Below are 25155 nucleotides of genomic sequence, written 5' to 3' on the forward strand. Positions count from 1 at the left end.
TGGTCGAAGTAGAGAGGATATAAAATGTAGACTGGCAATGGAAAGGAAAGCGTTTCTGAAGAAGAGAAATTTGTTAACATCGAGTATAGATTTAAGTGTCAGAAGTCGTTTCTTAAAGAATTTGTATCGAGTGTAGTCATGTATGGACGATAAATAGTTTAAACAAGAAGAAAATAGAAGCCTTCAAAATGTGGTGCTACAGAAGAATGCTGAAGATTAGATGGGTAGATCATATAACTAATGAGGAGGTATTGAATAGAATAGGAGAGAAGAGAAATTTGTGGCACAACTTGACTAGAAGAAGGATCGGTTAGTAGTGCATATTCTGAGGCATCAAGGGATCACCAATTTAGTATTGGAGGGCAGCGTGGAGGGTAAAAATCGTAGAGGGGGACCAAGAGATGAATACACCAAACAGATTCAGAAGGATGTAAGTTGCAGTAGGTACTGGGAGATGAAGAAGCTTGCACAGGACAGAGTAGCATGGAGTGCTGCATCAAACCAGTCCCTGGACTGAAGACCACAACAACAACCAACATGCTGAAGTCAAAAGTATAAAAAACGTTGTAGCTTTTGCCACATGTGCCCAGCTGGGAACAACATCAGACTTAGAGTTATTTTACGATTTAGGAACTGTTCATCCTGGTTAAGACATCACTATCTGGTGTCGAAACGTAGGTCAATGTACCTATCGACTATGTGCAGCCGGTTGGCAGTTTAATCTTATTTTGAAATTAATATACGGCTACTGAATAATAGCCATATTCGAAACCACTGATTAATGTTATTTTTAAGTGGTGGCTCGTCGCTGTATACGGATTCAAGTTTAGCAAGCCACAGAACACAATGAACTTCCTCTGTATCGTCCACACTTTATGGATGCACTCCTGCTACGCAGTTCGTTGTGTTGCATCATCACCAGCACGTGGACGCCACTGACCATTATTCTACAGGAACTCTTTGCGATCAACCCTCCGTTTCGTTTCTGTCAGCCACTAAAGGGTTCACAGCTAAGCCATGACATAACGAATGTACTGTATTTTCTGGTCCCCCTAATACACTACTTGCCATTAAAACTGCTACACCACGAAGGTGACGTGCTACAGATGCGAAATTTAACCGACAGGAAGAAGATGCTATGATATGCAAATGATTAGCTTTTCGGAGAATTCACACAAGGTTGGCGCCGGTGGCGACACCTACAACGTGCTGACATGAGGAAAGTTTCCGACCGATTTCTCATACACAAACAGCAGTTGACCGGCGGTGCCTGGTGAAACGTTGTTGTGATGCCTCGTGTAAGGAGGAGAAATGCGTACCATCACGTTTCCGACTTTGATAAAGGTCGGATTGTAGCCTATCGCAATTGCGGTTTATCGTATGGCGACATTGCTGCTCGCGTTGGTCGAGATCCAATGACTGTTAGCAGAATATGGAATCGGTGGGTTCAGGAGGGTAATACCGAACGCCGTGCTCGATCCCAACGGCCTCGTATCACTAGCAGTCGAGATGACAGGCATCTTATCCGCATGGCTGTAACGGATCGTGCAGCCACGTCTCGATCCCTGAGTCAACAGATGGGGACGTTTGCAAGACAACAACCATCTGCACGAACAGTTCGACGACGTTTGCAGCAGCATGGACTATCAGTTCGGAGACCATGGCTGCGGCTACCCTTGACGCTGCATCACAGACAGGAGAGCCTGCGACGGTGTACTCAACGAAGAACCTAGGTGCACGAATGGCAAACCGTCATTTTTTCGGATGAATCCAGGTTCTGTTTACAGCATCATTATGGTCGCTTGCGTGTTTGGCGACATCGCGGTGAACGCACATTGGAAGCGTGTATTCGCCATCTCCAAACTGGCGTATCACTCGGCGTGATGGTATGGGGTGCCATTGGTTACACGTCTCGGTCACCCCTTTTTCGCATTGACGGCACTTCGAACAGTGGACATTACATTTCACATGTGTTACGACCCGTGGCTCTACCCTCCATTCGATCCCTGCGAAACCCTACATTTCAGCAGGGTAATGCACGACTGTATGTTGCAGGTCCTGTACGGGCCTTTCTGGTTACAGAAAATGTTCGACTGCTGCCCTGGTCAGCACAATCTCCAGATCTCTCACCAATTGAAAACGTCTGGTCAATGGTGGTAGAGCAAGTAGCTCGTCACAATACGCCAGTGACTACTCTTATGAACTGTGGTATCGTGTTGAAGCTGCGTGGGCAGCTGTACCTGTACACGCCATCCAAGCTCTGTTTGACTCAATGCCCAGGCGTATGAAGGCCGTTATTACGGCCAGATGTGGTTGTTCTGGGTACTGATTTCTCAGGATCTATGCACCCAAATTGCGTGAAAATGTAACCACACGTCAGTTCTAGTATAATATATTTGTCCAATGAATACCAGTTTATCATCTGAATTTCTTCATGGTGTAGCAATTTTAACGTCCAGTAGTGTGTTTTGATTCGTTCCACATCCCCGAAGGCTCTCTCTACTTCACGGAAGGCAGTACACGAGAGAGTGAGTGAGTGAGCGTGCTTTTGGGGCGTTCCTGCGGGACTGCCGTTGTTGCGACTTCAGGCTCAAGTGCCACGTGCTGGTTGCAGATGATAACGGCCGCGCTGCTGCTGGTCGCCTGCTGGCCGCTGCACGCCGAGGCGGACGTGTCGGAGCTGCTGGCGGCGCCGCCCGCCGACGCCTTCACCAGCGACTTCCGGCAGGCTGGCGAGTCGCTGCCGCAGCCGCAGGGCCCACCAGTGGACGCGCGCTTCCTGCAGAGCGCCGGCGCGCCCAGGGGGTTCCCCGCGCGCCCGCCTCCGCCCCCACTATCGCCGCTGGCGGGGCAACCGTTCGGCGACTTGGTTCCCACTCGGCGAGTCTTCTTCAGGCTCGGCGACAACCCGCCACTGTCGGACCTCGATGGCCTCACGGCTCGTGCTGCCAACTGCAGAGACTCCGGCTCGTGCCCTGATCCCCTGCAGGTGACATCGTTCCCCAACCCCAACAACTTCTTCAGAGGATTCCCTACCGCAGCACCATCCGACCCCGTGCAGAGTTTCGCCAACTTCCCCCCGCCACCAGAATTTTCCCGCTCCCCTGTCAACTCGGTATCGCCTCGCCCGTTAACTGGAACCTTCCAGAATCAGGCACCCTCACAGATTCTGATGGAGGCGCGTCCGAATGTTTCGCCTGCTACAGTTTCATTTCGCACTGCTCCTCAGTTTTCTAACAACGCTCCCCTTGCGCAGCTAGCCTCGAGATCTGACTCTCCGCTATCATTTTCCAACAACGCACCTCCTATGCAACTGGTCTCTAGATCTGACGCTCCTCGCTTGTCATTTACAAACAATTTACCTCCAGCTCAACCCATCTTCAGATCTGACACTTCCAGGGTGACGCTTCCCAACAGTGCACCTCAAACACAGATGGGCTCTGACGTCCCACGGCTGTCATTTCCCAACAATGCACCTCCAGCGAGGGTTGTGTTCAGACCAAATGCTCCTCAGCTGCCAATTTCAAATGGCGCATCGCCAACGCAGCTGTTCCCCAGATCAGAAGCTCCTCGCCCGCCAATCTCCAACACTGCGGCTCCATCACAAGTGGTGCCCAGCTCTGGCGCTTCTCGTTTCGCACCATCCACGAGTGCTTCTTCATCGCAGCTGGTCTCCAGGCCTGAAGCGTTTTCTTCACCACAGAGAGTATCGATTTCAAACAGGGCTCTCTGCACACCAGAGAATCCATGCAACTTCCCAGCAATCTCAAACGAAATATCTGCGGAAAAAGAGGTACGAATTCTTCATAAGGCTTACATACGTATATTGATATACACTCCTGGAAATTGAAATAAGAACACCGTGAATTCATTGTCCCAGGAAGGGGAAACTTTATTGACACATTCCTGGGGTCAGATACATCACATGATCACACTGACAGAACCACAGGCACATAGACACAGGCAACAGAGCATGCACGATGTCGGCACTAGTACAGTGTATATCCACCTTTCGCAGCAATGCAGGCTGCTATTCTCCCATGGAGACGACCGTAGAGATGCTGGATGTAGTCCTGTGGAACGGCTTGCCATGCCATTTCCACCTGGCGCCTCAGTTGGACCAGCGTTCGTGCTGGACGTGCAGACCGCGTGAGACGACGCTTCATCCAGTCCCAAACATGCTCAATGGGGGACAGATCCGGAGATCTTGCTGGCCAGGGTAGTTGACTTACACCTTCTAGAGCACGTTGGGTGGCACGGAATACATGCGGACGTGCATTGTCCTGTTGGAACAGCAAGTTCCCTTGCCGGTCTAGGAATGGTAGAACGATGGGTTCGATGACGGTTTGGATGTACCGTGCACTATTCAGTGTCCCCTCGACGATCACCAGTGGTGTACGGCCAGTGTAGGAGATCGCTCCCCACACCATGATGCCGGGTGTTGGCCCTGTGTGCCTCGGTCGTATGCAGTCCTGATTGTGGCACTAACCTGCACGGCGCCAAACACGCATACGACCATCATTGGCACCAAGGCAGAAGCGACTCTCATCGCTGAAGACGACACGTCTCCATTCGTCCCTCCATTCATGCCTGTCGCGACACCACTGGAGGCGGGCTGCACGATGTTGGGGCGTGAGCGGAAGACGGCCTAACGGTGTGCGGGACCGTAGCCCAGCTTCATGGAGACGGTTGCGAATGGTCCTCGCCGATACCCCAGGGGCAACAGTGTCCCTAATTTGCTGGGAAGTGGCGGTGCGGTCCCCTACGGCACTGCGTAGGATCCTACGGTCTTGGCGTGCATCCGTGCGTCGCTGCGGTCCGGTCCCAGGTCGACGGGCACGTGCACCTTCCGCCGACCACTGGCGACAACATCGATGTACTGTGGAGACCTCACGCCCCACGTGTTGAGCAATTCGGCGGTACGTCCACCCGGCCTCCCGCATGCCCACTATACGCCCTCGCTCAAAGTCCGTCAACTGCACATACGGTTCACGTCCACGCTGTCGCGGCATGCTACCAGTGTTAAAGACTGCGATGGAGCTCCGTATGCCACGGCAAACTGGCTGACACTGACGGCGGCGGTGCACAAATGCTGCGCAGCTAGCGCCATTCGACGGCCAACACCGCGGTTCCTGGTGTGTCCGCTGTGCCGTGCGTGTGATCATTGCTTGTACAGCCCTCTCGCAGTGTCCGGAGCAAGTATGGTGGGTCTGACACACCGGTGTCAATGTGTTCTTTTTTCCATTTCCAGGAGTGTATGTATCTGCTGCAGAAACAAACTGTCTTCTTTTCAGACTTGTAATTATTATTCATTTACCAATTACGAGTTTCGCCTGTTTCAGGCACCTACTAATGGCCTTAGTCAAAAATCCCATTTTGAAAACTGGAGTATTAGTAAGAAACTGTAACACGGCTTACTGATATTAGATGGTGTTAGGAATACGGGATATTGTGCATGCAAAACGCCCCATTAAATAAATGCCCTCGTCAAATATTCGGAAACATCTCTCGGTGCCCTATAGAAAAAATCGCACTGGGAAGAAAGAAGACAGAAAACAACAGGTTAACCTGTTGAGGGATGCACCGTAGTCCAATAAGTACGAGACAATATCAGGCCTACATAAATCTGTCATCATGTTAACACATTGGAGGTGAAATTCCTTATATGCGGGCTACGCATATATCACTGGGGAGTGGGCACTGGAATACAGAGAAGCGAGCGCCGAGTGTCAGCAGCTAGCAGCAGATAGCGTCAGTGAGTTGTCAGTAACCAAGTATTATTTAATTGCCAAAATACAGGCAAGGGATATATAGCAAACAAAACATGAGCTGTTACGAGTCATACATAAAACTGATCTGAAACTAATCGTATTAAAGTTTGTGGGTAATCTAACAAGGTAAAAAGTAAGGTCTCTATGTATGTGTGCTAACCGACTTACTGTACAGAACACAAAGCGTATACCAAATAATGGTGCTATAACCAAAACAGAAAGACTAAAAATTACAGTTTGAAAGGTAACAAATATGAGGTAGCTTAGACATGTCGCATAGTATCCTAAGTTTAGTCTGAGCTACCTTGTATTTGTCAAAAACGTTGATTACTTTTCAAATTGTAATTTTTAGCCTTCCTGTTTTACTTATTGCTTCTTATTTGGTATACGAACCGTATTCTCTACTGCATGTTGGTTATCATCCACATATAGAATCTGCATGTGGTACTGATAATACCTAAGGTTTGTGTGGCAAGTGGTCACAGTATGACACGATCTAATTCTGTGGCTTGTTTCTCCCTCTTCGTAGATTCACTTGTATACATTATTTATTAACCATAGATTTTGCTCTGTACTTTCGAGATTATGGGCCGCGCACTAATGCTGGCTCTTGGCTCCATGCAGCCTTCCACAGAGAAAAAAGAAGTGGTACTGGGAAGTGCTTCTGTATTTGTTCCCTATGGAGGGCTGGAGGACCATTTGATTTTTGTGCATATCATATCGGCAGTATTTTAGGCTTCTACAGCGTAATGCTCCAGTTTTATGTTAATTGTAACCTTTTCAACTTTTATACGGTCTTGTAATGTATAACCAGTTACCTCCTGCATTCATCTTTGATGATTGTCATTACCATTTGAGAATCCTTCATGCGCTAGAGCAACAAAGTTTATTCATTAATTTTTATCTTATTCTGGCCCACGTTTGTAAACGGATTACCCACAATTTTTAATACGATTAGATTCATACCTGCGTTATTCATCACTCGTGATATCTCTCATGTTTTGCTACTTCATCCTTGCCTGTATTTGGCAAATATATAATACTTGGTAACTCTCAGTACATTGGCGCCACCTGCTGTGATCTGGGGCACTTGGCTTCTTTGTTTCCATGCCCAGTACTATTTGCGTACCCAGAATTGAGCAACTGCACATCCAACATGTTTACATCGTGACAGATCTATGTGGAACTGATGCTGTTTTCTACTCACTGGGCTTTGGTGCATGACTCAAGAAGTTAATCCGTCGTTTTCTTTTTCTTCTTTATTCATGTTATGTACTATATTTTTATTATAAAACCGGTCACCGGTTTTCACTATTTTTCGGCTACATTCGGTTCTATTCAGCTTTATATTTGAAGAGGCAATTATTTGCTGGGACATTTTGTGCGCTTTGTGTCCCTTGTGCCTAACACTATCTATTATCAGTAAGTCGCGCTACAGTTTCCTGCCAGTAACTCCAATTTTGAATTATGGAATTATGATACTTCTGACGAAGTTTACATATTTTGTGGACGCCAATCCGAAGATTCCTGAATAAGACGAAACGCGTCTTTGAATAATAAGTAATAACTACAAATCCGCAACGAAGATCTCTCTCTCTCTCTCTCTCTCTCTCTCTCTCTCTCTCTCTCTCTCTCCGTCTTTCTCCCTCCCTCTCTCTCTCCCTCTTTCTCTCTCTCTCTAAACGTGTGTGTGTGTGCGTGTGTGTGTTTACTACTGGTTTATATAATTTACATTACATGAAGTGCCACGTTCTTCTATACAGGGTGGTCAGTAACAGTATAAAAAGCTCTTAAGAGTGCTGCAGGGTAGGCTGTTTTGAGAAATAACTGTTAAACAAAAAATTCGATACGTTACTCCGTTTCCGAGATATATAGCATTGAAGTTAGCCAATCAGGTCATCGTGCGCGCAAATTCAAGCACTTGCATGAGCTAAAACACGGTAATGCACAGACATCCATGGGTTCGTAAGTTACTACATGTTCAGATGCTCATTACCAGATAAGAATGTGTCTTTTTTTGGAAGTGATAAATTTAAACTCGGTGAGAAAAGCCACGCTTCTTCGATTTGTGGAAACGAAACGAAGAACAGTTTTGGTGACACGCCGCTGACAGGCTGCTTGAATTTGAGGGCACTGGCGAACTTCAATGCTAAACAACTAGGAAACGCAGCAACATAACGAATTTTTTTCTTAACAATTTTTTCTCAGCACTATCTCCCTTAAAACACACTTACATGTTTTTTTATACTGTTTCTGACCAACCTATATAGATGACGAAGACGTCTCTCTTATTATACACGTGGAAAATGTAAACACTATTAACCCCCGTCCTTATTTTGCAAATAATTGAACTTCCATGTGTAAAAAGGTTTCAGACATTTGATCATTTTGCGAATGAGTTACCGTATTAAGTATTTGACGTTGAGCATGTAAAACCTTTATGGCTGGAGACAAAAAAAAAACCTAATTAAGTTGTTTTCATTAGTTTTGCACAAATAAATTTTACCAGATCCTGCACGCCCACATTGAAAATACGAGCAGCATTTTGCCCTACTTTCTCGTAGGCCATATTTACAGGGTGAACAGTATTTAAACCGACAAACTCTAGGTGGTTGTAGGGGACATCAAAACAAATATTTTTCCCTAATGTCATTTTACCATATCAGGAGTATTTAAACCGATAGAGGAAGATTTCTCTGGCGGCAAATTAATTAAACCAACAAATACTTTCCCATTTTTATGACCAAGAGACAACACATTAACACAACCCAATTTCAATTACAGTAGATTTTCAAAAATGCCTCCATTGACACATAAACAAAGGTTACACCGTCGGATCATGTTCTGTCTGACACGGGCAAAAACCCCAGGAGTATCCTGAATTTTTCCTGCTGATGCTACTATCCGGGCAACCAGATCCTCTTCTGATGCAACAGGGGTTGCCTAAACAAGGTTTCGCATCTCTCCCTACACAAAAAAAGTCCAGAGGGGACATATCTGGGGATCGAGCAGGCCATGGTACAGGGCCACCTCCGCCAATCCACGTTTCTGGGAACGTCGATCCAGGAATCGACGCACAATACGACTGAAATGTGCCGGCGCCCCGTCATGTTGGAACCACATGCGTTGTCTTGTAGGGGGCGGCACGTCTTTCAGGAATTCTAGCAATGCTCTGGCGAAAAAATTGTAATAGTGCCTGCCATTTAATGGCCTAGGTAGCAGATACGGCCAAATTAAACAGTCCCCAACACCGATCCACACATTAACGAAGAACCGCACTTGACGAGCACTAGTAACTGTGGCATGTGGGTTATCCTCACTTCAAACATGCAAATTGTGCATGTTGAAGACTCCATCACGCTCGAAAGTTGCTTCACCAGTAAAAAACACAGTGGATGGGAATATAGGATGCATTTCACGCTGTTCCAGGTACCCCTGCGAAAACTGTGCTCTGGGTGAATAATCAACTGGTTCAAGGTTGTGGACATGCTGTAAGTGAAATGAACGTAACAATTGCTCTCGAAGGACTGTTATTACATTCGTCTGATTCGTGCCCATGTTACGTGCAATTTCACGATGCTGATTGAAGGATCCCACTCCACATGCTGCAAGACAGCTTCCTCAAATTGCAGCGTTCTTACCGTGCGACTGTGTCCCTGTCCAGGTAATCTGCTAAATGACCCGGTCTCACGCAGACGTTTGTACACAGCAGCAAAGGTCGTATGATTCGGAATACGGCGATTAGGGTATTGTTGTTGATAAACCCGCTGTGCAGCTCGTCCGTTGTGGTGCGCTACGTAGTACGCACCAACCGTATCAGTGTACTCACTGCAGGTGTATCGGTCCATTAGTAAACAGAGAGAATTCACTAATACACTGGTGGACAGCAGTTGCCTACAGCTGAAGAGCGTAATACGGCCCCTAACAACTGAAGAGCGTAATACGGCCTCCACCGGTTTAAATAATCCTCTTAGGAAAAAAGACATTAGAGAAAAATATTTGTTTTGATGTCCCCTACAACCTACCAGAGTTTGTCGGTTTAAATAATTTTCACCCTGTATAGTAGAGTGATTTAAGAACTACTCGCCAACAAAGTTTCCGATTTTCAGAAGTAATACAAATTTCTGAAAAACTTGCAGTCCGTTTGAGGAATAGTCAGTTTTTCAGCCGTCTCGATGTTTATGGCGTCACGTCTCTTCAACTATGTGCCGTACAACGATATAATTTTGCCGTTACATTCAGTGGTATATGCGGATACTGTACAATAAAATGTTTCGAACAGAGTTAGTAGTAGGCCTAAAGAAGTAATTAAGTGAAACGTCGTAGCCTACCTGACACTGAAGCTTTCCTGCATGAACAGCGAAAATGTAGTAAGCAATAACCTTTATTTCTTTCATTATTTTATGGGGCGATAAGAAGTTTCGAAAAGGTCTGAAACTGTGTCTTACGTTTCTTGGCAGTCGGCAAGTGTTCTCATTCTTAAATACTGTTTGAATATACCCTGGGTAATCTGCGCGACGTGAGTTCCACACAAACGTAATTTCTAACTTTAATACGCTGTCCGGTCACGTAAGGGTGACCACCTGTTAAAAACCCGAATAACCACATTTTGTGGCACGAGATGTGGAGGAAGAGTGTTAATGAGGTTCCAGAAGGTACCGACAGGTATGGCGAGCCACGATGACTCCAGTGCCGTAGCCAGATGACCTAGGTTTTGTGACTGAGGATCCATAGCGCGAACAACCCGACCGAGGTGGTCCCGCAGATTTTATTTATTTATTTATTTATTTATTTATTTATTGTTCCGTGGGACCACATTTAGGAGAAGTCTCCATGGTCATGGAACGAGTCAATACATGAAAATTATAACACGATTGTAGAAACAGATGAAATGAAATATAAGAAACATATTCAGGCGACAAGTCGTTAGTTTAAATAAAGAAAATCAAGAATGTAACACTGGAATTTGCTTAACTTTGTAGCTCTTCCAGGAGCTCCTCGATAGAATAGAAGGAGTGAGCCATGAGGAAACTCTTCAGTTTAGACTTAAAAGTGTTTGGGCTACTGCTAAGATTTTTGAGTTCTTGTGGTAGCTTATTGAAAATGGATGCAGCAGAATACTGCACTCCTTTCTGCACAAGAGTCAAGGAAGTGCATTCCACATGCAGATTTGATTTCTGCCTAGTATTAACTGAGTGAAAGCAACTAACTCTTGGGAATAAGCTAATATTGCTAACAACAAACGACATTAAAGAAAATACATACTGTGAGGGCAATGTCAAAATTCCCAGACTGTTGAATAGGGGTCGACAAGAGGTTTTCGAACTTACACCATACATAGCTCGAACAGCCAGTTTTTGAGCCAAAAATACACTTTTTGAATCAGAAGAATTACCCCAGAAAATAATACCATATGACATAAGCGTATGAAAATATGCGAAGTATACTACTTTTCGTGTTGAAATGTCACTTATTTCAGATACTGTTCTAATGATAAATAAAGCGGCATTTAGTTTCTAAACAAGATCCTGAACATGGGCTTTCCACAACAGCTTACTATCTATCCGTACGCCTAGGAACTTGAACTGTTCCGTCTCGCTTATAACATGCCCATTCTGTCTGATTAAAATGTCAGTTCTTGTTGAATTATGAGTTAGAAACTGTAAAAACTGAGTCTTACTGTGATTTAGCATCAAATTATTTTCCACAAGCCACGAGCTTATATCATGAACTACACTATTTGATAATGTTTCAATATTACACACAAGATCCTTCACTACCAAGGTGGTGTCATCAGCAAACAGAAATATTTTTGAATCACCTGTAATACTAGAAGGCATATCATTTATATAAATAAGAAACAGCAGTGGCCCCAGCACCGACCCTTGGGGAACGCCCCATTTAACAGTGCCCCATTGGGACTGAACATCATTACCACTCTCAATATTGCGGAGGATTACCTTCTGCTTTCTGTTCTTAAAGTAGGAGGCGAACCAATTGTAAGCTACTCCCCTTACTCCATAATGTTCCAACTTCTGCAGTAATATTTTGTGGTCAACACAGTCAAAAGCCTTCGTTAAATCAAAGAAAACACCTAACGTTCGCAACCTTTTATTTAATCCGTCCAAAACCTCACAGAGAAAAGAGACTATAGCATTTTCAGTTGTTAAGCCATTTCTAAAACCAAACTGTACATTTGACAGCAAATTATGTGAATTTAAATGCTGCAGTAACCTTGTATATACAACCCTCTCGATAACTTTAGCAAACACCGATGGCATAGAAATAGGTCTATAATTGTCAACATTATCCCTGTCTCCCTTTTTATAAAGTGGCTTCACTACCGAGTACTTTAATCGGCCAGGAAACCGACCACTCCTAAAGGAAAAGTTACAGATATGGCTAAGTACTGAGCTAACATACGTGGAACAATACTTCAGTACTCTGCTAGATACCCCGTCATATCCATGAGAGTTCTTGGTCTTTAGTGATTTAATTATTAACTCAATCTCCCTCTTGTCAGTATCATGGAGGAGCATTTCAGGTAACAGTCTCGGAACACTTTTTTCTAAGAGCGCTATATGATTCCCTGTTGGGACTAGGTTTCTATTTAGTTCACCTGCTATATTCAGAAAGGTTTGAATCTGGGGAGTTTCGTGGCCAGGGGAGTACAGTAAACTCATCCTGGTGCTCTTCCAACCACGCACGTACACTCCGAGCTGGGTGACACTACGCAATGTCCTGGTGGTATACATGCCATCGCGCTGAGGAAAAGTAAACAGCTTGCAGGGTGTGCATGCACATCGTGCGCAACGATAGATGCATGCAAGTGTTGATTAATTGAGCCGTCCACAATGACAATATCACCTAGGCAAAGCCAGGAAAACATGCTCCAGGCCGTAACAATCTCTCCTGGTTGCAGGCTCTTTGCTTTCAGATGTTCCACGCCGTACACGACAACGGCCACCAGCCCATTGGAACCTGAAACGTGATTCATCCGAAAAAGGTCACCTGTCGCCACTTCGTCGAGGTCCAGTTGCGGTACTGGCGTGCAAATTTCAACCTTCGTCGTCGATGAACAGTAGTCAGCTTGGGTGAATGAACCAAGCGCCAGTTGCGGAGGCCCATATGCAGCAACGTTTGCGCAGTGGCTGTTCAGGAAACACTGGGCGACTCTCTTGGTAGCCCCTTGGTCAACTGGGCGGTGAGTTGCTCAACAGTTGCACGTCTACTCGCCCGTACATGTCATGACTGTCATCTATGGCCCCTGCTGCACCACAGTTTCCTCGGCACCGATTTTGGATAGCGCCATTGTTGCACGCAGAGTATAGTTTAACGACGGCAACACACGAACAGTTTGCAGACTTAGAAGTTCCGGAAATGTTTCTACTCTTGGCCCGAAAGCCAATCATCATGCCCTTTTGGACGTCAGATAATTCGCTGCGATGCCGCGTCCGCCCGACACGCTCTATGTACCCTCCACCGCTAGTGCTGCCACATGCCGAGTATGTGTGGGTATTGCACGTTGACTTCGAACGTACATCTACATCTACATTTATACTCCGCAAGCCACCCAACGGTGTGTGTCGGAGGGCACTTTACGTGCCACTGTCATTACCTCCCTTTCCTGTTCCAGTCACGTATGGTTCGCGGGTAGAACGACTGCCGGAAAGCCTCCGTGCGCGCTCGAATCTCTCTAACTTTACATTCGTGATCTCCTCGGGAGGTATAAGTAGGGGGAAGCATTATATTCGATACCTCATCCAGAAACGCACCCTCTCGAAACCTGGACAGCAAGCTACACCGCGATGCAGAGCGCCTCTCTTCCAGAGTCTGCCATTTGAGTTTGCTAAACATCTTCGTAACGCTATCACGCTTACCAAATAACCCTTCTTTGGACCTCCTCTATATCCTCTGTCAACCCGACCTGGTACGGATACCACACTGATGAGCAATACTCAAGTATAGGTCGAACGAGTGTTTTGTAAGCCACCTCCTTTGTTGATGGACTACATTTGCTAAGGACTCTCCCAATGAATCTCAACCTGGCACCCGCCTGCCTTCTGTAGAGGGTAATCGCAGCAATTTAACTGAACCGCGTATTTGACTTATTGTGTTAAACCTTTAACATAGGATTTTACGTCCTACTAGATCATGACAGTATTTTAAATTTTTAATTTTGGTCAATAATTATGATAGGCAGAAAAACAAATTTTTGTCGCCCCTGAAATCCATTAGATAGGCAACATGCGACTGGGACGGGACGACAGATTGACTGTTTTAGTGTTTAGTAATATAGAGGGTTAAGACGAGGGCAATGTGTAAAGGTACGATATGCGATGGTGCACGTCATTCCGAGCTAAAAGTTCATAACGTCACAACAGCCGAAATCACGATCATGAATAAAAACATTTGATACGACAACGTGGTAAATGTTGTCCTTTCTAAAGCATATAGGGCTTCGCGTATAACCACATTCGGTTATTTATTTTGCTCTCTGTGTGTGGTATAGCTGTTATATTTACAGAGAACGAAGCCAATTTAACTGAAGAGATGAATGTGACCGTATGAGTAAGTAGAGAAAACCAAATAATTCTTCTGTTCAAGGCATAATATTCAAAATATATTTACACAGAGAGACTTTCTAGCATTCCGTCAGTCGTTTGACTGGTTTGATGCGGCCCGCCACCTACTCCTTTCTGTGCCCGCCTTTTCATCTCAGAGTACCAGCTGCAACCTATGTCCTCAGTTACCTGCTAGACGTATTCCAATCTCCGTCTTTCTCTACAGTTCTCACCGCCTACGGCTCCCTTTAGGAGCAAGGAAGCTATTCCCTGGTGTCTTTTCCGACGTCCCATCATCCTGTCCGTTCTTCTTACCAGTATTTTCCATATATTCCTTACCTCGCCAATCCTGCAGAGATCTTCCTCATTCCTTACTTTATAAGTCCACCCAACTTCCAACATTCTCCTGTAGCACCACGTCTCAAATGCCTCGATTATCTTCTGTTCCGGTTTTCCCGCAGTCGATGTTTCACGACCATGGAGTTATCTTTTCATAGACGTGCGATTCTCTACTAACCATGGCTTGTCTTCATTTGCGCGTTCTGTTTTGAACCCAGAGTGTAACAGGCTCTACTTGCTCAGCATTTTCCGAATATTGTTATTAAATCATGATGGTTCCTTCCGTCCTTAATTCACTCACTATTCGTGTAATTCTCTAGGCCAGGTTTTACAGCCTGCTTAAACTTTGTCCGTAATTACTCTACGTCCATCTTACTGGAACAAGTGATGTCGATCATTGTCTAAGTGAGAAGCTAACAACTGATTATCGGCTGTTTCTAGCAGGAACACTCTCATATCCTTCTTGACTAATCTATTAACTTTCGTAATCATAGTTGCTATAATGACATGATCGTTAGTTCTCGTTTAGATACTGACGTTGCCCATAAGGTCTGGCTATTTGTAGCTACAAGAGCTAAGATATTCCATTTCGTGTGGACTGCTGAACTAGCTGCTCAAGACAGTTTTCAGAAAACGTGTTCAAAAGTACCTCGCATGACTGTCTGTCTCTACTCCCTACAATGAATATATAGTCATCCCAGTCCATACTTGGTAAGTTAAAGTCGCCTCCAACTAGCAGTGCATGATCTAGGAATTTACCCGCTACTAACCAAAGACAATGACAGTTTGTGTCTGGCCGTAGAGCATGGCTGGATAGCCAAATGGTTAAGGGGACTGCTCGCGACAAGCTGGAAATTTGGGCTCGAGTACCAGCTACCAGCCCGGCACAAATTTTCAATTTCGTCATTCCAGTATACAGCTAAAGGTTGTAGATATTCGCAACTGCGAATACATTTCTTGTATTTCGTAACAACTGTAGTCGCTGCAGTGCGTGCTTCTTCGAACATGCATGCACTGCAGTATCATATTTATCCACCGATACAGGGCAACCGACTTTCAATTAAAATGTCTCCCCTGTTCAGAAATATACACAATGAATGTACGAGTTCAGGTTGTACACACAAGGACCACAACATATGGAAATTTGGGTCTAACCGTGAACTGTGCTCGTATAGTCGAAGTGCTTAAGGCAACCGCTCGCGACTGGCTGGGAAACCCAGGGTCGAGTCCCGGACCGGCACAAATTTTCGATGTCGTTATTCCATTATACAGCTGAAGGTTGTCCGTATTCTCAACTGCGAATACATATGATGTTGTCATTGTGTCCTAGTCTCTTTGCCACTCACGCACTTTCCATAATTTTAATTCTTGTTTCGTTGTCGTTTCCTGACACGTCGTGTCTCTCATCTTGGGAAGATTCCCTCTATATCTGACAGTAATATGCATTGGGCACATGCATCATATGACTAATAGTGCCTCCGTCCATGTTGTCCCATATGTCAGTAAGACTAAGCAACACACTCTTCTGTGCACGTCTTAGGATTAAATTGTATCGACTGTATCACGGTCTGTGTGCCCACACGCTGGCGGCAAATCCAATGACAACAGAGAGTATTGTGTCATGATAGAGTCTAAGCTGTAGCAAGGAGATCTTAAAGTCATTGGCGCCCAGTGTTTCCAACTTGTACATAACTTTGTTAGTTTTCTGACCTATGTGAGATGTTTGAGTGTGAAGGTTAGGCTTCTCGTCCTAGTGTACGCCAAAATACATATCTCACTGCATCCAACCGGAGTCTCCCCCCCCCCCCACCCCCCCCCCCCACCCCACCTTCCCCGCCAATCCCAACCCAAATTTTGAGAGTAGAATTCCGTGAGCGAGAGAGGCTCCCTTTGAGCAGCAGGTAGGTAGTCTTATTTGCTGCAATTTCTAATTTCTTACCTGAGTGCCACGTTTCCACCTGAGGAAGTAGACAACATGCTTTTATTTCCAGCCTGGCTCTTAGTTCTCTGCCACCACAACCAGTGTGTCAACGCCATAGGCTAGTACCCTCGACACTTGAGCGTTTTCGTTGGAAGTTGTTAGCAAAGGCTCAAAAGTAAAGACTCAGAAAATTGGTCCACATATAGATTCCTGTTGACAGCTCTTAGTAACTCGCCTGACTGCTTTACTGGACGTTGTACTCCACTCCACAATGTGCCCTCCATACTAACCTAGGAAGTTAAGATACGAACATTTTGGAACCTCCAATTTTAAGCGGAAAACTTTGCGGGCACCACAGGTTGTCAAAGGCGCCCGAGATGTCAACCATGACCCCTACTACATATTTCCTACTGCAGTAGACCACAATGCTGAGGTCACAGTTAATTGAATCGTCTATAGATCTGCCCTTTCTGAAGTCGAACCGGCTCTGGTCGAGACCCTGTCGCTCCCAGTGGGACTTCAGTCTGTTGCACAACAAGCATTCCTGTACTTTATTCAAGATGCTAATAAGGAAGTTTCGTCTGTAGCTCTTATGAACCATTGCTCTTCTGGACTATTAAAGACTGCGCAGACTTTCAGACCATATGAATCTTACTGAGTCATTCCGTATGTGAAGACATGAACAATTTTGTTCTTTGCTGATTTTTTTTTTTTAATCAGGACAGGACGCTTTTCCATTCTTTGGCTGAGCTACAGCAGCTGCACGTTATTCTTCCGCGAACAGTAGAATGACATTCGGGCTTTCATATGGAGTGTGCATACTTCTTCGAGAATCTCTTTGACCATGAGTGTCGCTGTTATATTCTGGAAGAAGCCACTTCAGCGGTTCTAAGCGCAGCAGTCTGAAACCGCGCTACCGCTACGGTCGCAGGTTCCTGCCTGCCTCGGGCATGGATGTTTGTGATGTCCTTAGGTTGGTTAGGTTTAAGTAGTTCTAAGTTCTACGGGACTGATGACCTCAGAAGTTAAGTCCCATAGTGCTCAGAGCCATTTGAACCAAGCCACATCAGCAAATATTCAGTTTAGTCCCTCCAACCTCCAATCCTGTTTATACACTGTAGATAACACAGCTGGTATTTTTATTTTTTTGTTTCTGTTATTTTAGGAGTACTCCATGCACCTGTTCTTAGTTATCTTTGCTTCCAGTGCCTTTTCTTCATGGTATCTATGACAGCTCTGTTTTCGGGTTTCACAGATCTATACAACATAAGTCTGCCATACCCAGCCAACAACGTTTTAGCGTTCTTTCTTTGTTTATAATGTAGTTTCAGGTATCAACCGGTCAGTTGTGATGTATTTCCCTGAATTACAGACACCAGCCAACTACCAGTTCAGCTATGCAGTCCAGGACGCCGCCTCCGCCTCAGATTTCGCCCACGAGGAATCTGCGCAACAGGAGGGCATCAAGGGCCAGTACCGCGTGCTGCTCCCAGACGGCCGGCAGCAGGTCGTCTCGTACAGAGCCGACGAGACCGGCTTTAGGCCGGAGGTGTCTTACCAGTAGCTCCACGCCTCACTACCGCCAGTCGACCAGCGGGAGGAGATATCTCACCAGCAGCTCCACAACAGAACACCACCGGCAGTTCCCCCCTCACCGTAACGGTTGACGAAACAGTTACCGCTGCAACGACGTGCTTTGCACGATGACGTTGGCGCTGCACGACACAAGAACACAAGCCTTGAGAAGTGTTGCAGTACCAGATTGCGTTAACAAATACCTGCGGCAGAGGAGAATGGAGCAGCTTCTCAGTACCGAATATGCCATCGGACTAATACACTTGTGAGGTGCCACAGTAAGATATTTCATGTGGCTTCTCAAAAGACATGTTCATTAACTTATACAATGTTATTTGTACGTAATTTTTTGTGCCAAATAATACGAATAAATGCAGATACTTCGAAGTAAACCATTTATTTTTCTATAATTCTAACCAATTTCTTTCCTGTATATCCGCAAAATTTACGTACGACTTTCTGCGCTTCGAAAAAATTTGTCAAGACCAGAAACCATATATGGTGAATAGCCTCAGTTGAAGGTGGCGGGTGTAAAATACAGGGAGCGAAAGGCTATTTAAAACTTGTACAGAAACCGTATGGTAATTATGACAGTCGAGGGACATGAAAGGGAAGCAGTGGTTGGGAAGGGAGTGAGACAGGGTTGTAGCATATCCCCGATGTTATTCGATCTGTATATCGAGCAAGTAGTAAAGGAAACAAAACAAAAATTCGGAGTAGGAATTAAAATCCATGGAGAAGAAATAAAAACTTTGAGGTTCGCCGATGACATTGTAATTCTGTCAGAGACAGCAAAGGACCTGGAAGAGCAGCTGAACGCAATGGACAGTGTCTTGAAAGGAGGATATAAGATGAACATCAACAAAAGCAAAACGAGGATAATGGAATGTAGTCGAATTAAGTCGGGTGATGCTGAGGGAATTAGATTAGGAAATGAGGCACTTAAAGTAGTAAAGGAGTTTTTCTATTTGGGGAGCAAAATAACTGATGATGGTCTAAGTAGAGAGGATATAAAATGTAGACTGGCAATGGCAAGGAAAACGTTTCTGAAGAAGAGAAATTTGTTAACATCGAGTATAGATTTAAGTGTCAGGAAGTCGTTTCTGAAAGTATTTGTATGGAGTGTAGCCATGTATGGAAGTGAAACATGGACGATAAATAGTTTGGACAAGAAGAGAATAGAAGCTTTCGAAATGTGGTGCTACAGAAGAATGATGAACATTATATGGGTAGATCACATAACTAATGAGGAGGTATTGAATAGAATTGGGGAGAAGAGGAGCTTGTGGCACTACTTGACTAGAAGAAGGGATCGGTTGGTAGGACATGTTCTGAGACATCGAGGGATCAAAAATTTAGCATTGGAGGGCAGTGCGGAGGGTAAAAATCGTAGAGGGAGACCAAGAGATGAATACACTAAACAGATTCAGAAGGATGTAGGTTGCAGTAAGTACTGGGAGATGAAAAAGCTTGCACAGGATAGAGTAGCATGGAGAGCTGCATCAAACCAGTCTCTGAACTGAAGACCACAACAACAACAACAGCCTCAGTTGCTCTTACGACACAAACTAGTACGAGGGGCGTTCTATAAGTAATGAAGCACATTGTTTTCTGAAACAGGTTGGTTTTTTCAAGGATTCCAGTACACCATATTATTTCCCAATCTTTTGCTTACAAAATTCTACTTCCAACATAATCTCCGTTCGAAGCGACGACCTTATATCGCCTTACTGGGCGAGCCCGTATGCCCGCATGGTACCACTTTATTCTTCGACGTAGGAGCCAACGTCTTGTTACATCAGTATCCTCCCCATCATTCACGTACTGCGTCCCGCGGAGTGCACCTTTCATCGGTCCAAACAGATGGAAATCGGTCCGGGCTCTAGAGTGGATGAGGAAGAACAGTCCAATGAAGTTTCGTGAGGTCCTCTCCGGTGCGCAGACGTCTGAGGTTTGCGTTGTCATAGAGGGGAAGTTCGTCTGAATATAAAAATTCAGACGACGAAAATTCAGATGACGAACACCTTGAGGCCGCCCGTTGTGGCCGAGCGGTTCCAGGCGCTTCAGTCGGGAACTGCGCTGCTGGTACGGTCGCAGGTTCGAATCCTGCCTCGGGCATGGATGTGTGTGATACCCTTAGGTTAGTTAGGTTTAAGTAGTTTCTAAGTCTAGGGGACTGATGAACTCAGATGTTAAGTCCCATTGTGCTTAGATCCATTTGAACCATTTTGAACGAACACGCTGAAGTCGTTTATTCAGTTTCCTGAGAGTAGCAGAAGACACCTGAGAGTTGATCGTTACATCACGATGGAGGACATCAAACAGAATATCCCTTCAGATAACAAAATTACTGTCGCCATGACTTTCGCGGCTGAGGATGAGGCTATGAACTTTTTCTTCGGAGGAGAGGTGGTGTGGCGCAACTCCTTAGACAGCCGTTTGTTTCCGGTTCCAAGTGATGGACCAATGTTTCATCATCTGTGACAATGTTCGAAAAAGATTTGTCACGATCAGCCTCAAAACGCGCAAGCAATTCGACAGAAATGGTCCATCGTTGCTCTTTATGATCTGTTGTTAGGTGGCGAAGAACCCAGCGGGCACACACCTTTCAGTACCTCAACTGCTGGATTAGTGAATCAGCACAGCCAGTTGTGCGGCGAGTTGTTTGACTGCGATCCGTCTATTACCTCGAATGAGAGTGTCTGCACGTTCCAATATTGCAGGAGTCACAGCCCTGTGCGGCGCGGTGGCACGAGTAAGATGGGACAGGTTTGCATGACCTACTTGCGATGATGACATACGCCTCGCCCGACATTCTCCAAGCGCCTATTACACTACTGGCCATTAAAATTGCTACGCCAAGAAGAAATGCAGACGATAAACGGGTGTTCATTGGACAAATATATTATACTAGAACTGACATGTGATTACATTTTCACGCAATTTGGGTGCATAGATCCTGAGAAATCAGTACCCAGAACAACCACCTCTGACCGTAATGACGGCCTGGGCATTGAGTCAAACAGCTTGGATGGCGTGTACAGGTACAGCTGCCCATGCAGCTTCAACACGATACCACAGTTCATCAAGAGTAGTCACTGGCGTATTGTGAGGATCCAGTTGCTCGCCCACCATTGACCAGACGTTTTCAATTGGTGAGAGATCTGGAGAATGTGCTGGCCAGGGCAGCAGTCGAACATTTTCTGTTTCTAGAAAGGCCCGTACAGGACCTGCAACATGCGGTCGTGCGTTATCCTGCTGAAATGTAGGGTTTCGCAGAGATCGAATAAAGGGTAGAGCCACGGTCGTAACACAACTGAAATGTAACGTCCATTGTTCAAAGTGCCGTCAATGCGAACAAGAGGCGACCGAGAGGTGTAACCAATGGCACCCCATACCATCACGCCGGGTGATACGCCACTATGGTGATGACGAATACATGCTTCCTATGTGCGTTCACCGTGATGCCATAATGATGCTGTAAACAGAACCTGGATTCATCCGAAAAAAAGACGTTTTGCCATTCGTGTGCCCAGGTTCCTCGTTCAGTAAGCCATCGCAGTAGCTCCTGTCTGTGATGCAGCGTCAAGGGTAACCGCAGCCATGGTCTCCGAGCTGATAGTCCATGCTGCTTCAAACGTCGTCGAACTGTTTGTGCAGATGGTTGTTGTCTTGTAAACGTCCCCATCTGTTGACTCAGGGATCGAGACGTAGCTGCACTATCCGTTACAGCCATGCGGATAAAGAATCCTGTCATCTCGACTACTAGTGATGCGAGGCCGTTGGGATCCAGCACGGCGTTCCATATTACCCTCCTGAACGTCGCCACCGGCGCCAACCTTGTGTGAATGCTCTGAAAAGCTAATCCTTTGCATATCACAGCATCTTCTTCCTGTCGGTTAAATTTCGCGTCTGTGCCACGTCATCTTCGTGGTGTAGCAATTTTAATGGCCAGTAGTGTAATATCTGCGATGCTCTGGTTTTCCACCAAAAGAAACTCAATGAAAATTCTCTGCTTGGAACGCACCTCCGTTACAGATGTTATTTTGAAAGTTACGTATAGCGCCGAAACTTCATGAAACTGAATGGGCTGACGTGGGGACATTCCACAATGTCCCACAAGAAGTTCTGCATTTTTTTCAATCGAAACCGCCTGAGAAAAAAAAGTGTGTTGCATTACTAACTGAACACCTCTAGTAATTACCGCTATGTTTACGATTTGGCAGACACAGATCGCCAGGATCGCCAGTCGTCGCCGGTCTTGACGCCTGCAGTCTGCAGTGACACGGGTAGACTGCGCTTGTGGAGTTAGTCATCTGCGTTAGTCTGTTATACAAAACAGTCAAGTGTAGTACAAATGCAGTAGGCATATTTTTATCTGGGGCATATTGTAACAAAATCAAAATAAAAATAGTTCCTATGCCCCGTTCTGCGCTATGACCACCTCGCTGGCTGAAAAGACCATGATTCGCATGCCTTGGTGCGTGGTTTATAATCGAATTACGATTGCCGTCCTATTTATAATTTTTCCATTAAAATAAATCAACCATTGTAAAGCAAAGTCTGTTGTTTAGCTGAGTGGATATGTTCGAAGAGCATCATTCGCACTCTACACTCTATAGGTCTAAGTGTAGTGCGTGGTAGAGGCTACATAGCACATCAGTATGCACCCAGAACCAAATGAAATATCACAAGAATCAGAGGCTTGGAAGTTAACATTGTACAACAAAATTGTTCAAATGGTTCAAACGGCTCTGGGCACAATGGGACTTAACTTCTGAGGTCATCAGTCCCATAGAACTTAGAACTACTTAAACCCAACCAACCTAAGTACTTCACACACATCCATGCCCGAGGCAGGATTCAAACCTGCGACCGTAGCGAACGCACAAAATTGTTTTCGTCGAGTTGTCGCACGCTGAAAAAGGGTCTGAAACTTGACTGAACAGTACAGTATAGTCGTGCAGTTCTCTATGTTCATAATAACCTGAGTCGCATATTACGTTACTGTATTCGTTTCCTTACAAGAGCTACCAGTCTCAGCCAATACACTGACAAAAGATTTCGTAGTAAACGTAAATCCTCTCTCATACTTTGTTAAAAATGTATGTTATGCGACACAGAATATGGTGCAGGTCTCACAGTTTGGCACAACTTCGGCTGTTTACGTCTTAATTTACTCTAGGAGATAATTGCTTGTCTTCACCAGGACAATTACACCCCATTCTAGCGGTTCCAGTCTCAAAGAAACACGAGGAGGTGCGGCGGAGCTGTTCCTTTCGTCCTTTACCAGCACCTACCTGTGAACTCGTTGCAGCAGATTAGCGGTATGAAAGCCGAGCAAAAACCTACCGTACTGCAGTTCGCACCAGGCTGCATACAACGTAACTAATCCAAGAATCGGGAAAAGGTCTTAACTTTGAATGAAAGGTGGAAATACTGGCAAACTTCGGTATATTCTGAACCTTGATAATGTACACTTTCACTGCCAAGCACGTGCTAATCTTAACACAGTCCTGCACAAACCCTTTCATTCACTTTAGCAAGATTATGGTAACGTGTTTCCGGAAACCTGAACTGCTACTAAGCACGGAATGTTCTTAAATGATAATTCTCGCCATACTGTTAAGTTTACCAGTGTCTAATGCACTGAAGTCTTTACTCACCGATCTGCTCAATATGCCTCGCTGAATTACTGTCTTTTCTCTTACACAAAATTACTTAAAAATGTCTATATTTTCTAAAAAAAACACACTGAAATAAAAATGCCTTAACTTTAAAACACTTTTGTAACAAGTAGCAGAACTAAAACCGGATAATTATAACTTCCTTCGGAGCTCATACAACACACGGCCGTATCATTGAAAGGCTGGTCTCCGACTACTTTATATTGCTGTAAGCATTCTATACCTCCAAGAGAGAAGATGCGCGAAGAATACTCCTTTCGGATTGGTCAGGCCACTAGAAAACCATTATTCTCCCTCGTTAGTCCGCGCTTTTCGTGACTAACCAATCAACAAATAACACACTATCGAACTGTACTTTTTCCCGAATAAATATTTAACATTCTGATATTTTGTTTATACTTTACGTTATTAACTATTTTCATTTGCACTCTAATTAGCCTTCCTTTTACCATAAACTCACTTAACATATTATGATACAAAATTCCTCATCGTCTGCATTCACACTGTCTTAAAACTTTCTCACATTAGTTTGTACACCGTTCATCAGTAGGACAGTGATCTACATTTTTACTTTAGAACACATTCACGTATCATTCACACTACTAAAAGCATATAAAATTGTGCAAACGTAAATGAACAAAAAAGCCTTCAAGAAATAAACAGAGCAACTCACAAAAACATTCTCTTGACCTGTTTACCTGTTTCTTGAATGTCTCTGTGAACTACTGTCGTCTAGCACATGACAATTGGAACTACGTAGTCGACTGAACCCGCTTCAGACCATATGCCAATGTGCACGCATGAGTCATGCTCCCGATACACAGGCTCTAGACAGGAGCGATATAAGGCGGCACGGCTCAGGGGCACTAGAAACTGAATCCATAGCCAGCGACACTAGTTACGCTCTATAGTGCCAACATTCTGCCATACTAGCTGTCCTTTGGTGGATCAAAATCATTGTTCTATTTATCATTAATTACTACGCAGTTTAGGCTGTAAAAATTGCCTGAAATATAGAAAAAACAGGTGTAGCATGGTTGAAATACAAATAGGAAAGTGTCATTGATTGCTTTGTCGAAACAACAGAAATAACTCAAATGGTAGACGCCACAAGCGAGATTTTTAGCATCAGACATAGGAGAACTATTAACATTCAAGAGTGCACATTTCACGATAAGTCATACATTAGACACTGACGGGCAAAAGATTGAAGCACCCAGAAGACATGGTCGTTTATCAATGTAACTTCGTACAAGTACCGATCATCCGTTAATACGTACGTGATTAGAGTTGCAGAT

General features: G+C 44.9%; 1 protein-coding gene across 1 annotated transcript; it reads left to right on the plus strand.

Moving 5' to 3' along the window:
- The first annotated feature begins 2614 nt into the window (after positions 1-2614).
- LOC126263315 (uncharacterized) lies at positions 2615-18470 on the plus strand. The gene is made up of 2 exons (XM_049960404.1): positions 2615-3793; positions 17968-18470. The coding sequence occupies exons 1-2, from the start codon at positions 2615-2617 to the stop codon at positions 18157-18159; spliced, it is 1371 nt and encodes a 456-aa protein (XP_049816361.1). The 3' UTR covers positions 18160-18470.
- The last annotated feature ends 6685 nt before the right edge of the window (positions 18471-25155 follow it).

The sequence above is a fragment of the Schistocerca nitens genome, chromosome 6, assembly GCF_023898315.1.
Source record: "Schistocerca nitens isolate TAMUIC-IGC-003100 chromosome 6, iqSchNite1.1, whole genome shotgun sequence".
NCBI lineage: Eukaryota > Metazoa > Arthropoda > Insecta > Orthoptera > Acrididae > Schistocerca > Schistocerca nitens.

Coding starts and splice junctions, on each gene's coding strand:
- LOC126263315 (XM_049960404.1), top strand. CDS start 2,615: ATGATAACGGCCGCGCTGCTGCTGGTCGCCTGCTGGCCGCTGCACGCC. Junction 3,794..17,967: donor AAATATCTGCGGAAAAAGAG/GTACGAATTCTT, acceptor CCTGAATTACAG/ACACCAGCCAACTACCAGTT.